General features: G+C 34.5%; 3 protein-coding genes across 3 annotated transcripts; 1 reads left to right on the forward strand and 2 right to left on the reverse strand.

The window, feature by feature from the left end:
• Positions 1 to 1,127: 1,127 nt before the first annotated feature.
• MYB118 (myb domain protein 118) lies at positions 1,128 to 5,678 on the forward strand. Its single transcript, XM_059595401.2, has 3 exons — positions 1,128 to 1,744; positions 1,876 to 2,002; positions 4,978 to 5,678. The coding sequence occupies exons 1-3, from the start codon at positions 1,128 to 1,130 to the stop codon at positions 5,557 to 5,559; spliced, it is 1,326 nt and encodes a 441-aa protein (XP_059451384.1). The 3' UTR covers positions 5,560 to 5,678.
• Positions 5,679 to 7,199: 1,521 nt separating this feature from the next.
• On the reverse strand, positions 7,200 to 11,083 carry LOC132182466 (phosphoenolpyruvate/phosphate translocator 2, chloroplastic). The gene is made up of 9 exons (XM_059595720.2): positions 10,680 to 11,083; positions 10,395 to 10,517; positions 10,038 to 10,190; positions 9,086 to 9,171; positions 8,857 to 8,941; positions 8,638 to 8,757; positions 8,449 to 8,526; positions 7,447 to 7,576; positions 7,200 to 7,346 (listed from the first exon to the last, which is right to left on the reverse strand). The coding sequence occupies exons 1-9, from the start codon at positions 11,049 to 11,051 to the stop codon at positions 7,270 to 7,272; spliced, it is 1,224 nt and encodes a 407-aa protein (XP_059451703.2). The 5' UTR covers positions 11,052 to 11,083; the 3' UTR covers positions 7,200 to 7,269.
• A 926-nt stretch (positions 11,084 to 12,009) lies between these two features.
• Positions 12,010 to 15,482, reverse strand: LOC132182386 (S-adenosyl-L-methionine-dependent methyltransferases superfamily protein). The gene is made up of 4 exons (XM_059595620.2): positions 15,401 to 15,482; positions 13,319 to 13,811; positions 12,542 to 12,786; positions 12,010 to 12,363 (listed from the first exon to the last, which is right to left on the reverse strand). The coding sequence occupies exons 2-4, from the start codon at positions 13,765 to 13,767 to the stop codon at positions 12,149 to 12,151; spliced, it is 909 nt and encodes a 302-aa protein (XP_059451603.2). The 5' UTR covers positions 13,768 to 13,811; positions 15,401 to 15,482; the 3' UTR covers positions 12,010 to 12,148.
• Between the last annotated feature and the right edge of the window lie 1,037 nt (positions 15,483 to 16,519).

Raw genomic sequence — 16,519 nt, forward strand, 5'->3', positions numbered from 1 at the left:
ATGGAGCCCACCAGTCCGAAACATGCTCCATTCAGACAAAAAAAAAATTGTTGAGAATCTCTATTCTAATTGGTCATATTTATAAACCGTATCTCTATTAATTTTGATGAAAAGATTACCTAAAAAAAATCATTTTGAATTGAATGTTTTAGTATTTGAACTATCCTCAAAATAATTGATCACACTCATTTTTTTTCACTTCGACTCACAATTCTAATAAAAATGAGATGTCATTCATCATTCCATTATTCATCCCATGCTCATCCTTTTTGCAAATTCATCATTATATTTGTGAGTTTCACAAATTCAACGGTGGATTTGTCTATCAACTGTGTATCGAAGATGTGCAATGAAATTAATGATTTGTATCATTTTTTAATTTAAAAAAGAAAAGAAAAGAGCATTTAAAGCTACAATATCTGGAAACATGACCCGGACTTTGTTTTCTCGAATTTAGTTGGCACTTAGCTAAGAAACATAATTATGAAATTGGTTGTCATTGCGTGAGACGAAGGCCGTGAGATCCACCTGTCTTAGGCAGTATAGGGTGCATGCGTACCTACTCAAAACAAGCGATCTATTCAAATCAGGTGTAATTCAAACAGTTAATTGGCGGAGGAGATTTCAATCTAGCTTATAAACATTTTCTTTTAATTTGTTGAATTAATTATAGCTCTCCTAGCTTATAGAACACATACCGACGGTCCGATTCGCCCGATAGAACCGTGATCTTAGCTTTGGTGGCTCTGATCTAATAAAAAATATACACATGGGAAGCATGCCGTTTTGGGGATTATGCCTTAAAACGCAGCGAAGAGCAGCACATGTCTTCCATGTGTTGTTCATCTGTCCGAGAATTTTCCTAAAGTACAACACCATATAACGACCTAATCATTTATACTCTTTTTTCTTTTATCCCCCCTTGAAAATACTAAGAGTGGGAAGCTCAACAGTCACAATCAACAATTAACCTCAGCCGTAGGATCACAGGAATGACCAACGGTTTTTGAATCAAGTGGGCCCACAACCCTGCTCCTTCTCACACTAATAAAGCCCACAGAGACAGAGCCCCCCCATTACACCACATTAAACCACCCTTCCTTTCTTGAGCTTTTTCTCTCCACTGCATGGAGTTTGACAACAGCTTAAGAGAGGATTTTCCTTTTCTTTCCAGCTTTTTCTCTGATAATCCCTTGAAACCAGCTGATTTAACAAATGGGTTTTCCGTAGAAACCTCTTCCTCTAAGGAATTGGTTCATGATTTTCAGCATTTTGATGATCATCATCACCACCACTTTCCCATCAGTGGGTTTAGTCTGAATCCTGATGAGAACCATGTTGATGATGATCATCATCATCATTTCAACGTTGAGGAGTCTTCCTCAGACCCCCTTGCTGGGATTCAAGCCCCATGGGCTTCTGAGGAGTTTCTGAAGGATTTCAATGCCTATGCTTCTACCCTTTTAGCATCTGATGGAAACATGCATGGCTTTGAGAATTCTGTAGGCCTTTGGGATAATAATCCTCAGAAAAATTTGGTTCTGCCTCTGAACATTCAAGAACTTGGATCAGCAAATGTTAGGTTGGCAGATGACGTCTCATGCATAACCTTGGAAAATGGATATCACAGGAGTGCTGCTGCTTATGATGAGAAGAAGAGGAAGCGAGTGAACATAAGAAAGGCAACCAAAATTCAAAAGAAAAACAACATAATCAAAGGCCAGTGGACTCTTCAAGAAGACAGGTATATATATACTTTATTTTTTGGTTAATTAATTTCTTTAATTTTTTGGCAAGAGGAACCTTATATATATATATATATATTTTCTCAATTAGGGTTTTGTGTTTTTGATTGATGAAGAATTTGGTTTGCAGGCAGCTGGTGCAGTTGGTAGATCAGCTTGGAGTTAAGAAATGGTCTCAAATCGCTAAGATGCTGAATGGAAGAGTGGGGAAGCAGTGTAGGGAGAGATGGCACAATCACTTGCGGCCAGACATTAGGGTTTTTCCCCTTTCTTCTTCTTCTTCTTGCCCTATGTTATATATCTTCCATATATAATATATACATACATATATAAATACTTACAAAAACACAACTTTTTATTCAATTGTGTTTTACAGTTATTCAAATTACACACATATATGCATTCACATACATTTTTAGCTATTCATTTATTAAAAAATGGGTAGTTGTATTTTTGTTTTTTATTTTTATTTTTTTACGCGTGTAATATTGGGAGATTATTACTTAATTTGAAATTTAGCTATTATTAATTTTTTATTGGCATGGTTTCTTAAGTATTTAGGATCGACTAACATTCGGTTAATAAAATAACTCGACATCTCCGGTTAGTAAATTGAATGGCCAAGATTCGTTAGTTTTTAACGATAACAAAAAAGAAAAGCTTTAGACAAAAAAAAATGAAAGAGAAAGGAAAAAAAATATCATGGAGGACATCGCAGAGGTACCGTCGGTGCCGGTGGTAGAGCAACTGGTTCTATCACTAGAGCAAGCTCACATGGCCAAACTGCTCCACACCATCACTAAACCATCCCACCTCCTCCAAATTTACACCTCCCGCCACCAAGCCCACCACCATCTCTCCACCGTCCTCTCCAAAATCAAGTTCTCTCCTCTGCCTACCTTTCATTGCTGAAAACTCCCTCTCTGATCTCCATGCTTCGGACTATGATATGTATTACTCATCTTCTCCTTGACGCTCTCAAGTAGGCCATTTGAATCCTCTTTAGCTTCTTCCACGGCATCATTATCATCTATGACTTGCATCGGCCCGGGGTTGTTGTTGTCGCCGGTGGCGGCATTGGTGTTATCAATTAGATATTCATTAATTAAAAAGTTGACAACCATATTTACTCTTTTAACATGTGTTATCAAATGTATGGAGATTATTACGTTGCATTTTTGTCGTTATTATTTTCAAGTCGACGCGCTTTATAAAGTAGGTATATGAACTCTTACCCTATCAACTTATGCATGTTATACATTTTTAGTTACATTTTAATTAAGTAAGAACTAATTGGTAATTATATTTACTTTTTTTACACGTGTTATCAAATATATGGAGATTATTACGTTGCATTTTTTCCGTTATTGTGTTTTTTGACGACGCACTTTCTAAAGTATGTGAGCGCTATCCTATCCAATTATACACACATACACATATGTACATATGTTCATGTTACACATTTTTAGTTATTCATAAATTAAGAAATAATTGATAATTGTATTTACTTTTTGATACCTACGTTACCAAATGTGTGGAGATTATTAATAATTAAGATGCATTTTTATCTTTTATTGTTTCTTGTTGGTCTACTTTCTAAAATATATGAATACCTGCGCTTTAGGTCTACTTATAACTAGGAAAATAATTAAGAATTAACTCTATAAGGGGTTAGGTTGCATTATTTTTTATTTTTTATTTTTTATTTTATTTTTTTTGAAGGGGGCCATCATAAGAAAGTCTTTTAAAAAAGGCCCTAAATATATTAAAAAGTTTACTTTAGAACAAATTTTATGGGACATATACTTATACACACACATGCTATACATTTTAAGTCATGCATTAATCAGGAAATTAATCAGTAATTATATTTACCTTTTTGATGTGTCTTATCGAATATATGGAGATTATTACATTGCATTTTTGTTGATATTGTTTCTTTGTCAATATGTTTTGTTTTGTTTTTTGTAAATTTATCCATCGTTTTTAAGTTGTTGTTTGACAAGGCAATTAAGAACATGGCATGGTGACTTTTTTTTAACCATACCTGATCATCAGCAAGATAGATTGTGAACTCCTGAAACAGATGGCCCTTGATATATTGTTGGTGTTGCACGTAAATTGTTCCCCTCTCCTATTCGTTCCTTGTATATATAACCTTGCCTTATATATATATATATATATATATATATATATATATATATATATATATATATATATATATATATATATGATGAAATGGTGATTTTATTTTAATAAAGTTTCAATCTCTTAATTCTTTCAAATTCTGATTTTTAGTTTCAAGTAATACCCTAGGTCAAACATACCTCGCCATTTTTGAAGTACACATCTAGCTAGCTAGCTCATTAGAAATAATGCATCATAAACTAGGTTTTCACTGTTTTATATTTGATTAATGCTAAATATTATACTTCTATTCCACTCCCATCCCATTGAGCTGATGTGTCAGACATCTCTTGATATTTTTATTTATTTATTTTAACAAGGCTGATCCAATGGTTGATGTGTATAGCTACATCAATCCAGTGGGATGGATGTGTAGTATTTAACATTATATACTCTTATATTTTGACAATACCATGAGATAAGTTTCCAATTTAGATGATGAAATTGCAATTTTATTTGAATAAATATTCATTGGTATTTTTCTATTTCACCTGATTCTATTTCTAGTATTGCTAAAGATTTTCTTGACTAAATTTTTTTAGTGGCATACATTAATGTGAAATCATGAAATTACTAGCATTTGATAATGTAGTTTTGCACGTAAAATTTAACTTCTTACTCAAAATAAGATGTATTGACATTTCCAATAAATACGATTATAATTAATAATCTAATATTATTAGAAATAATGTTCATTTTCTCTTTAAAACTTTACCTAGATCCTATTATTTTATTTTTAATAATATTAAGTATGAGTTCAACGCAACAAGAAAATGACTGAACTAAATTAATTACTAATATATATCTTAATCATTTAAATTTTTTTGTTTTTTTGGCTAGTCTTAATTAGTCAGTTTAATTATTAGCATTTACCTTCTTAGGGTTTTGTCTTAATTTTTATATATAGTTGATCTTAAAAACAAATGGGTTTATTATATAGTATTACGTATCATGATAATTATACTATATATATCTTGCACGTGCATGCATGTTACACAGATCTCTCATTTTCCGTATATTGACAAACCCTAATGTGTTTTTGCAGAAAGATACATGGAGTGAGGAGGAAGATATGATACTAATTGAAGCCCACAAAGAAATAGGAAACAAATGGGCAGAAATTGCAAGGAGGCTGCCAGGAAGGACTGAGAACACTATCAAAAACCATTGGAATGCAACAAAAAGAAGGCAGCATTCAAAGAAGAAATGCAAGGACCCAAGTCTGCAGGGCTCCCTCTTGCAAAGCTACATAAAGAGCCTTTCTACTTCAACTTCGCCCACAATCGACAAGAATATTACTCTCTCAGCAGAAATGTCAAACGTACAAATGTTCAATGTGATGATGACCAAACCCCAAATTCAGATGGAGGGCTCAGATGTCACCTCCACAGACTGGACAGCACTCCCACCGTACGATCATAACAAGGCTCTGGATTTGTTTTCAGACAAAAACATGGCTCCTGAAAACAATGGCTTTGTGTCCATGCTTGAGGAGATCCCCTGCAATCCTGTGGTTGATGACAGCAGCAATATGGAGTTTGAGATGCATTTCGAGATGGATAGTCTTATGCAGGGTGAGTTGAAGGAGATGGATTTGCTGGAGATGATATGTCAGGGAAAGCTTTGAGCCGCCATCTGCATGTGGAATTCCTGGTGGGCTTCTCAAAAGGGTATGAAAAGATCATGCAAGTAGTGGATTAAATGTCATTTCTGCAGGGTTTTTTCTTTCTTTTTCGTATGTGTGAGTTCATATCCCAAAAAGGAAAAAAAAATATTTGGATTAGTTTTTATTAAGAGCTGTTAGACTTGTACTATCCCTCACTTATGTGTGGAAGTTTGGAGTACTAGTTAATTATCATGGTATTTGTTATAAATATCTCTCTTTTGGGTTTTAAGGATACATATATATATATATATATATATATATATATATATATATATAGCTATGGAAATGCTATTTTTTTTTCTCTCATCAATCTCAGTTCATATTTTATTTATCAAATCTATCATTGGATCTGTAGAACTCTCAATGTGAGTCCTACAAATTCAATATTGGTGAGTTTGAAAAAAAAAAATGGATGGGAAATGAAAAAATAACAGGTCTCAAAAAGCCATCATCATTAGGCACACGCATGTAGATATATTCTTATTAAATCATCACTTATTCTAAAAATTAAAACTAATAAAAATTTTTGAACTTGATCATTTAAATCATTTTTTAATTATTTTGAGTTTCGAGATCTAGCCTTGAGAAGACGTAAATGATAGATATTATTGATCCAAAAATTTGATTGATAATAAAATTATGAATTTAATCATTTACATATTATTCTAACTAGGCTATAACCCGATCCGTATGCATTGGTTTTTCATTATAATTTAATTTAAATTTTACCCAAATTCAAAGCTTATCCTATAGATCTCTATTCGCAAACAAATTATTTTCATTTCTTTATTTATTTTTTCTTGATTTTCCAATTTGAATGTCCAGGCTAATATGTCGCGTATAATTTTTTTAATCATTGGTGGATCAAATTAAATCAACATTAAATAACAAAATAACAATTTCATTTGTCATAATTTTACCTTGCCAATTGTCACAATTTTAACGCTCATAATATTCATGAGGTAATAATATTATTTTTAGTTCACTATATATTTTAATACAAATTCCTAATGGATGGGTGACAATGCAAAGTTTTCAAACATAATGACCTGACATTGCAATTTTTTAAAGTTTAATGGTATAGTTGCAAAAGTGATAGAACATCAAGGAAAACAAGTGAAGTTTGCCTTAAATTAAATGATTATATTCACCAATTTCTATTAATTTAAGCTTTTAGTATAAGTAATAATTTAACATAATATCAAAATAGAAGTTTTGGGTTCGAAACTTAGTTTAAAGGCCTGTTTGGGATTGCGTTTAAGGGGTTTAAAAGTGTTTTTAATACTCAAAAAGTCTGTTTGAATAAAAAAGTACTCGTTTGGTAAAATAAATTAAAAGCGTTTTTAAGGGTCTAAAAAGCCTAAAATGGCTAAAACGCATTTTTGGCAAAAACTTTAAATTGAAGCTTTTGCCCAAAAGCTCTTTTTGACTTAGAAACTCTATTTCTCAAATGCAATCTCAAACAGATTTTAAGTTCTGACGCCTGTGATTTTATTAGGTAGAAGCTTCTTCTTTTTTTCTTTTTTCAAGGAAGACCAATTGATGGATACTGTGTAAGAGCAAACTATGGCACACAAAAAAAATGATCTTCACACTAAACAAATTAGAATTTTCTATGGAATGGATAAAGATTACAATCATTTTTTTAAAAAAATTTATTTACAGTAAAAATCAAGCAGCCTTCGGCTTTGGCTTTATCCGCTTTGCTCTTGAATACAAGAAGACTCCAGCAAGAGCCACAGCAGTTCCTGCAGTAAAAGCAAATGGAGATGAACGTAAAAGAAGGAAGAGAGATAGTAGAGAAACTTCACATGAATGCATAATATTTGGTTACAAGGAATAATTTACCAAGGGAGTTAATAGGAGAGACAGGGGTTTGGAAGAAGATAACTGATGTGACTATGAGCACCACGCGCTTCACGCAATTTCCAACCGCGTGGGTGACAGGTGATATCTTCCCTAATATCATATAGGATACCTGCCCACACACACAAAAAAAAAAAAAAAAACAACAATAGAATTAGCCTGAGCAAAATGGGTACTACAAAATATGGGGTTTGGCCGAAATTGGACTCGTTGAGATTGAGACATGTACGTGTTCTATAATAGTACGTAAGGGAATGTGTTTCAATCCCAACAATTCATATCCAATTGGAATTCGATCAAAGCTGAATCCCAAAATATGGGCTCAAAGTCAATTATAGTTGTCCATGAAGTTGAAACAATGGAGCCAAAGAACATATATCCTGATAAAATTTTCAGACAAAAATGTTTTTTCCTTTTTTTTTTTTTTTTTTCTTTTAGGTTGTCATTGAAGCTTATTTAAACCACACATAAGCTACAACAACAGAATCTTGACTAGAAAAGGCTGGGTCCCCAAGAATTATACCAAAAAAAAGCAGCTCTGGAAGTCCATCTGTGAAATCGAACCGTTCACAAGGACGTGCTCAAATCTCAATAGACAACTACTGACTAACATGAGAGATTATTTGCCTCTCCCAATACTTTTAATGTTTCTACTGTCAAATTACTGGAATTGAGAAAGGATTTAGAGCAGCCTAAAATAGTCAACCAGAGTGATTCAAGTTTTCAACAGTTTTTTGAGTAATTCTCTATCTCTAGAAGACTAGAATGGCAATTGATTATTTTTTGTAGGGTTTGTGCTCAAAAAATTTTAAGCTTTAGAATTTGAACCTGCTATCATTGCAAGTTATGATTAACATAAGTTACATAACACAAAACCAAAAAAAATGAAGCAGAATCATTGCTAAAAGAAGCTATATATGCACATTTATGGTCTGCAGTGTACTGAGCAAATAGAAACAGAACACAAAGAATCAAAGGCCTCACCTGCTGGTAACTATGGAAGCAGAATCCAGCCATAAGTGATCTCACACATAGTTCTCTAACATTTAAACCTTGATTTGCCTAGAACAAAAAAGAAAAGAGAACTGCTTGATGCAGGGTTTCTTCTTCTTTTATTTTATACAGTAATAATAAGTGGGGAGTAATCTCTCACTATTTAAATACACTACTTACAGCAGATTGAAGGTATGAAGGACTAAACTTAACGCCTTCCAAGAAAATAGCCGCAGGAACCAACAGGATAAAAGAAATAATGGTTATTACTGAGAAGAGATTGACATTGTCCAAAGTTTCCTGTTATGAACAAAATGCTGGTTATGGAAAATCGTTGAAGAATACTGTTAGAAGATATGATTATACAATAACTTAGCCAAATAAATCTGGGTTGTTTACCTCTTCCTTAGCCATTAACTTTTTGCTGAATACATTACGGGATTGGTTTGTCAGATTCGAAGCCATTGCACTAGAAAAACCGGTCCTGTTTCAACATGGAGAGATGAGTCAAGTATCATAAGTACCAGGCTTTTGAGCAAATGTAATTGTTTTATCTATTAGCAGAATCTATCCATGGTTGTGTCTGAAGGAATCTCCTTAATGAGACAACTGTAGTTTGCTCTCTTACCAATTGAAAGAGGCCTCAGTGAAAGATGCCAATGCCACTCCACCCACAATTGGTAAGAGGGAGGAAACTACCCAGAGAGTGGGCCTCTGTTTGCACAGGATGGTCAAAACTCAAGTCACATAACCTTATATGTAGATTAAATGGAGAGTGGTACATGATGTGAACACGTATTAGTCAAGCACCTTCATAGATTGCCTGCACTAGTATAGATCTTCAAGGTCACAAGAATAAGGAATTTAAGAAAGCACATCTTCAGAAGTAGAAAATAGAGTGCCTTTGCCACCATTCATCATCAAATGCTAAAATATCTGTCTTTTTATTTCAGATTATCAATTCATATAAAGGAGATGCAAGTGCAAAAGCGAATCACCACCAATGCAGCTTAAATTATTTAAGAGAAACACACATAAGGATAGATTTTGTTTATAGAAACTTCAATCATTTCCTTCAGATTCTTGGTATTCAAGGACTCAGGAGGGCACAGGTTACAGTTCCCAGTTCATGCATTGACATACAAATCAAGTTCCCAAGGGAATTACTCAGACAACTTGGAATGACATAATGGAATAGCATTTTCCCATTCATGACTAGGATGTAGGTACTAATTCTTCCTTTCCTGATGCCAGAAAACTTATGCTAGAAAGACAAGAAAACCATGTACATAGTTCCTAATTCTTCATAAATCTTCTGCAATTCCAAACCTATAACAAAATGTCATTCTTTTGTTATTACTTTTGGGGTTTTTGAAACATTTTCCAATTTCATTAAACACCAATTAGGAAAAAGAAGAAGAACACATATAAACAAATTCTAAGAAATCAAAGAAATGGGGCCTAATTGCTTTTAGTTCTGATACTGATACTGTCCTCTCATAATCTTCGAAGTTTCGAACAAATAGGGTGTATAATACCTTCAAAAGAAAAGACCCCCAAAATAGGATAGAATTGCTTACCTCGCCAAGAAACAAGGCAGAGAGTACAACCGTGAAAAAGGGTTCCATAGCTTTGATTGTGTGAGTGAACGAAACAGCAACTTTCCCAAGACTAATGTTGGTCAAGAGGTTCCCCATTGTGTGCGCCACAGCCAGTGGTAAAATTACTGCAAGCTGAAAAGTGAATATATTCATTAAAAAAAACACACAATCAAACGGGCGAATACGCAATTCAACATTCACATCCGGCTCAGCAAATTTTTCAAACAACCTATGTGTGAGTTAACAGTACGAATACCGTAGCAGCTCACTAAATATTTTTCAAATTACTGAGCCGGATGCAGCTCATTTTACAGTATAATCAAAAGAACAAGGTACCTGCGAAGAAGTAATCTTTGGCCTGGTAACAAAATTAGATGCCCACATCAAAATAATCATCAAAGTCCCAATGCCTACTTGAAATGCTGTAACCGTCGCAGGAAATGGATAGACTTTTAGAACCTATAAACGAGCCGTAGCATTTAAATTCTAGCAGTCTTGAGATTAACCAAACATTACCGATATGATCATGTTAGAATAACGATTAATACTTTTACGGAAATCATTTAGTATTCTAAAAAGAAGGCCGAGCAGACACCTGGAGTAAAAGATATAGATGATGACCTGTTTGTTGTAGATGTTGAAGCAGATATTCAAAATATACCAAATCCCAAACATGGCGCCCAGCTGCAAAGTCTTAATCACGCCGCTCGGTTTCACGGTATCGTCGGCATTCTCAGGCGACGAAGCAGCCCTGAGCTTGAATTTGTTGTTTCTTTGGCTCGAAATAGAAAGGGAACCAAATATTGGCGTGTTAAAGCGTGGCGAAGAAAATGCATAAAGAAAACTTTTTGGTGGGAGTCCATGAATGAAAGTGAGGCCGAGTGGTGTGGGAGACGATGAGAGTGAAAGCCGAGTGAATTTAGAGTGTTGGGTTGGGTTTGGAGGTTTCAGAAATGGGGTTGAGAGAGACAGAACTAAGGCAGTGTTCTGCATTTTGTGGAGTTGAAGAAGCAAGTGTTGGAGACAGAAACAGAGGAGGTTTTAACGTTGCATGGGACAAACTCACAATTCAGATCCAGATAATGTATCAGGTTTGTCATGACTGAAAGATTCTGATGGCAATTTGCTGTCCCAATTATTATCCGGATGGTTAGCAATTCAAATAATGAATATAAAAAAATTCTTATAAAACCCATTTATTCAAACAGGTGGGCGAATTACTCAAAACTTGATCAAATATGTGGGTTTATAAGAGTTTTCTCATATTTGGCGTATCATGCTAAAACAAATTTATCTAACTCTCTTCATTATATATAAATCATTATTTTTAATCACAAAGCAAATGATCAAGATTTTCCTATGAGGACAACAATTTTTCTTTAACTTGGTTTATTAAATTTCATTTATATTTTTAAACATGGACAAATATTAGACTAGACTGGAAAAAATTTCTCGAAAAAATTTGTCCTTCCTTTGATGAAACTAGTGATTAAAGTAGAAAACATGAATTGATAAAATTGTAAGTCAAAGCATAAATATCCGCCGAAATGGTTGAAAGTCAGAGTCGTCGGTCTATGGTTTGGATGCTAGCGTTGGGTGGTGGTTAGCTTGTGGTGGGAATGAATGGAGGGCATGAAGTTTGGATCTCATGTACTAGATTTGCTGAGACGAAGATGTGGCGTACGCTGCTTCAACTTGGGACCCAGATGTATGTTACAGGGAGGACATGTAAGATATTTTATATAATTAATTACCATGGACGTCAAATTTAACTGTCAAAGTGACTGACATGGTAAATGTCATGAGAGTTTATAATATTAGTTTACAAGGAAATTGTAGTAAAAATTATAGTATCCCCAAGGATAATGGGTGTGTGAGTAAATTCATTTAAAAACAAAAACAAAGAACAATTACCATTGGCGACTATGAGCACTAACCATATAAAAGGTAATGAAACAATCAAAGCCAGGCTCAAATAATCAATCAAGAATCTCAAAACTCAAGAATGACGGAAGGAATGCCTGGAGTGAACCTACGAAGCAGATACAAGAATAAAAACTCTTACTATCATACAAAATTGAAGAGTGGCCTCATAATGAGAGACATTTGAGTCTTGCAAATGTCAAATAGCCAGTGTGACCTTTTGCCTCACTGCATGGTCTAGCCATGACTATGGGAGAACTCGAATTTTCCTGCACAATGCTTCCCTTGCTTGAACGCTGCCGTTTCTTACCGGGAAGAGACCTGAGGTTGCCTTCATCTCGAACTTCATAAGTACGAAGAAGTACCTCAAATGTCCTTAGATCTAACACACACAAGCAGAAAATACATATACAAGTATGTGTCAGTGACTAAATTGGCCATTAATTTCTCAATTTAAGGTAGAGCAAAAGGATAAAACTACCTAAAATAAGCAAAACGTGTCAAATAAAACACATTCCTGATTCTAAAAACACTGAGGAAATAGTTGCATGAAAGCATACCAGTAAAGTTGGATCTAAGAGAATCGCAGGCTCGTTGTACTTGCTCAATACATGGGGAGAAGGAGCACAAAACCCCATCTGGTTTCAACATTTTCCCAGCCGAAGGAATGGCCAGCCAAGGTTGGGGTAGGTCAAGGAAGACGGAATCTGCTAACCCAGAAAATTCATCTGGAAAACCTTCACCTTGAATATCTCTAACTCCCACAGTGACTAAGCTGCTTATTCCTGTCTTCTCAAAATCCTCCCTATAATGATAAAAGATCAAATCCAAATTTCTGTATATCTTCTCAATATTTAGTAACAAAATGAAAGTAGTTGAGCTCAATTAGATGTTAAACCTCAAAATCACAAAAACTGACGCTACCTAGCACCACTTCTACAGATTTCCAACATCTTTAAAAATAAATACATAAATAATAATAATAATAATAATAATAATAATAATAACGCTTTTTGGATATCATTGAGATCTATTAAGCTTGTTTCTTGAGGTCCTAATAACTTAAGAGTCCCTCTCAACAAGACAGACACCGAATGTTAAATCATGTCAAATAGACTAGGTAAGCACTTCAGATATGCACCTAGCTATTAAGCTCTGATCAAAAGTAGTAGTTAGTAACTTATTTTTCAACTCTCGTTTGAACTAGTTTCTACTTTCAAGAAGAAGAAAAAAATCACAAATCTAATGTTATACAAAATATATTACATTATAAATGAATATTATAATCATCATTATCAGCAGTCCACAAGGATCAAATGGAAATATCCATCTCTTACCTGGCTGAGGCAGCCCTTTCTTCATGAAAATCAAATGTGTAGACATGTCCTGTAGGAGCAACAGCCCTTGCAAGCGACGTAGTTAAAGATCCACTTCCAGTCCCAGATTCCAGAACCAAACAACCAGGAACTATTTCCAAGTACATGATCACAAAGCTAATATCCGCAATATAGAGAATCTGAGTCCTATGACTTAGAACCAGAGTCCACAATTCAGGAGTAGGAGCTAACAAGTAAATAAAACCACCCTTGTTGCTAAACACCTTGGATCCAAAAGGCTTTCCAATCCAATCCGAATGTTTGAATACACCAAACCGGTTCTGAAGTACTGATTCCTGACTTACTTTAACAGCTTTCATGTTGTCATGCCTCTCATAGACAATAACCAAATCTCCTTCACAAATGTGACGACTAAATGATATTTTTTTTGTCGGATCAATAGACAACATCCTCAAAATCTGGAATTTGTAATATAGAATAAATTAGCACCTACCTGTGAAAATGAAAATTCCATAAAGGGTTAGTGAAAAAGCTACTAATATGTATAAGAATCTAGAGATATTGAATCTTATGGACCTGTAAAATTTCCTGAATAATATTTTATACATTGCTCATCAATGTTTTGCAGGAGACTGTTCATAGAAAATCACAAAAACCCTCATGTTTCACACGGCCATAGCCAATTTTGCTCTACAGCATAAAATGTTTGATAAACATAAAGGTAATATAAATAAGAAACTGATATCCCAATCTAGATCAAAAGTGTAACTATTGCACCACGAATGGTAAACATGAACACCTGCCCTCATCACCCCCTTTGTGAGGTGAGCAGGGGTGGAGCCACCTTCCATCGCCTCCCTGGTGGAGGGTGGCAGTTAGGTGGATCTCCACCCCAATTTTTTGTCCTTTTTAATTTTTTTGACGTAATTGTCTCCGTTGCAGGGTGATGTGTATCTAGATACATGTGTGACTTTTTCATTGGTGTGGCAAGTTTGTCGTTAAAGACTCGATAAAAAATTAAATTAAAAGCTCTCTTATCAAAAAAAGACTCGATAAAAAATTTGACGAAGGGACCTGTTTGTCACTTGAACAAACATGAAGACTTCAATTGTCATTTGAAATCCATTGAGAGTACTCTAGTGATCTTTGGCACTTGGTATTCAATTTATTTGGAATTTTGTAGGCTATGCCTAGCAACATCCTAGAGCTGCTCTATTCCTAGAAGACTCAAGGGTGGGGACATCCCAAAGAGATTATCTGTAGAGTTATTCGTACACTCTTAATGTGGAGCATCTAGAGAGAAAAGAATTGGCACATGTTTTGAGGATTGTGAGTCTAATGTGCTTAGTTTAAACTGTATTTTTTAGATCTCTTTTGGATTGGGCTGTAATCTATGCTTCTAATGTCACCATTTCAAATCTTTTAGATGTAGTTAACTTTTTGAATTTTTCATATCTTAGGCTTATTGTATCTCTTAGACACTCTTCATGTTCGAGGCTTTACCTTTTTTTTTTCAATAAATTATTATTCTTCAAAAAGACTTTTCATATCAAAATTAGAAACTCTAGAATTTTGAGACAATTGTCCCCCAACTCCCCCACCCAAAAATAAAAAAGAGGACAAATCAACTCAAAGTCATTGTAAGCCCCTCTCTTTTCTCTAATTTGGGTGCTTCTCTAACCGGAATATCCAATATCAGACCAGACAATAGCATTCAAATTAATCCTTACAGTTTTAACTTTTCTAATAAAATCAAATAACACTAAACCCATGTCGGAAAAGCATCTTAATTCCCAACAACACCAGTCAAACCTCAAAATTCTAAGCCATTCATCACCAAACATTAACCATACCTAAAACCCAGAAGTGAACTATAAAGTGTTCAGAGAGCAATAAACACAGAACATTCACGGCCTCTCCCACCAGCCCAAGTGCAGAGCTCGGGGAGCACTCATAGGTGAGCTCAGGCTCCGTGGGTTCTCAAAGCACTGAGACAGTGTGACCGTGTGAGAGAGACGATGGAAAAGCGTGAATCAGAAATAATTTACAAACCCATTAACAAAGTCACAGAGAGAGACTTACAGAGAGTTGGAATCGAACGAAGAAGCACCCAAACCGCCCAAACCGCCTGAAACTCCTTTGAAGCAAAGCTTGTATTTAGGGCGGACTCGGGTTGAGAAATTTTGGGCTAAAAACGTTGGGCTTTTTAGGTTTAATTTGGTTAGTAAATGTACACGTAACGGTTGACCCGTGGATATCCATTTATTACCCATCTAATTTTAGCCCTTAGATCATGGACCTAGATTTTAATTCAGGGGAAAATATGAAATCACCTCAAAAAGGAAAAAACAAAAAAAAGAAATCGGTCCTCTATGGTTTGAACTTTATATAGGGTTAAATACTTTTTTTTTTTTTAGTAGTTATACTTTGTCTTGTTATCAAATATTAAGGTTAAATTACCGAAAAATCAAGAGTATTTCCACTGCTACCCTAAATTTGTCACACTAAACTAAATCAAGAGAGGATTATAGTCAAAAACTGCAAGTCACTAAATCTCATTGTGTGCAAATTAATCATTGAACATGAGTCACAACCATTTTCTTTGGTGGTCAATTTGCATACAATGATGTTTGGTGGCTTGTGTTCGATGATCAATTTGCATATAAAGTTATTCAATGGCTTGTGATTCTTTATTGTCGTCCTCTCTTAGTGTGACAGGCTTAAGGCATAAGCATAGGGGCTCACAATTCTTTGTTGTCAGCTTCTCTCAGTGTGACAAACTTAGGGCAGGTCTCTCAACGATCAAGTAAAAGATTGAAGATGAGTGAAAGAGAAGAGGTAAAAAAAAAAAAAAAAGAGTTAGAACGTTATGACGTTTTTATCTTACACCATAGTTACATGTACCATTTTAATTACATAGCGCATTTGTGGTTATCTGATATGAACTTTCATCATGCTAGCGATGACGTGTAATGCTGATATGGAATATTGCATGTGACACGTGGACATCTATCTATGTGACATTAGCTTCCAATTAAAAATGCAAACGAAATGACTTGCTCTATAATAGTGAAAGTCACATGAATCTATAATATGAAATTCAAATTACGAGGGTTGAGTTTATAATAAGGGTAATGCAAAGTACCATATTTTTTCTTATAATAAAGCAAACCTTAAAGGCTGATTTTGTATATTTTTCCC

Source organism: Corylus avellana, chromosome 5 (genome assembly GCF_965113065.1).
Source record: "Corylus avellana chromosome 5, dhCorAvel1.hap1.2, whole genome shotgun sequence".
In the NCBI taxonomy this organism is placed as follows: Eukaryota; Viridiplantae; Streptophyta; class Magnoliopsida; order Fagales; family Betulaceae; genus Corylus; species Corylus avellana.

Coding starts and splice junctions, on each gene's coding strand:
- MYB118 (XM_059595401.2), top strand. CDS start 1,128: ATGGAGTTTGACAACAGCTTAAGAGAGGATTTTCCTTTTCTTTCCAGC. Junction 1,745..1,875: donor TGGACTCTTCAAGAAGACAG/GTATATATATAC, acceptor TTTGGTTTGCAG/GCAGCTGGTGCAGTTGGTAG. Junction 2,003..4,977: donor ACTTGCGGCCAGACATTAGG/GTTTTTCCCCTT, acceptor GTGTTTTTGCAG/AAAGATACATGGAGTGAGGA.
- LOC132182466 (XM_059595720.2), bottom strand. CDS start 11,051: ATGCAGAACACTGCCTTAGTTCTGTCTCTCTCAACCCCATTTCTGAAA. Junction 9,172..10,037: donor CTGCCTTGTTTCTTGGCGAG/GTAAGCAATTCT, acceptor CTGTGCAAACAG/AGGCCCACTCTCTGGGTAGT. Junction 7,577..8,448: donor GCTTCCATAGTTACCAGCAG/GTGAGGCCTTTG, acceptor GTGTGTGGGCAG/GTATCCTATATGATATTAGG.
- LOC132182386 (XM_059595620.2), bottom strand. CDS start 13,767: ATGTTGTCTATTGATCCGACAAAAAAAATATCATTTAGTCGTCACATT. Junction 12,787..13,318: donor GAAAGGGCTGCCTCAGCCAG/GTAAGAGATGGA, acceptor TTATCATTATAG/GGAGGATTTTGAGAAGACAG. Junction 12,364..12,541: donor TCTTAGATCCAACTTTACTG/GTATGCTTTCAT, acceptor TGTGTGTGTTAG/ATCTAAGGACATTTGAGGTA.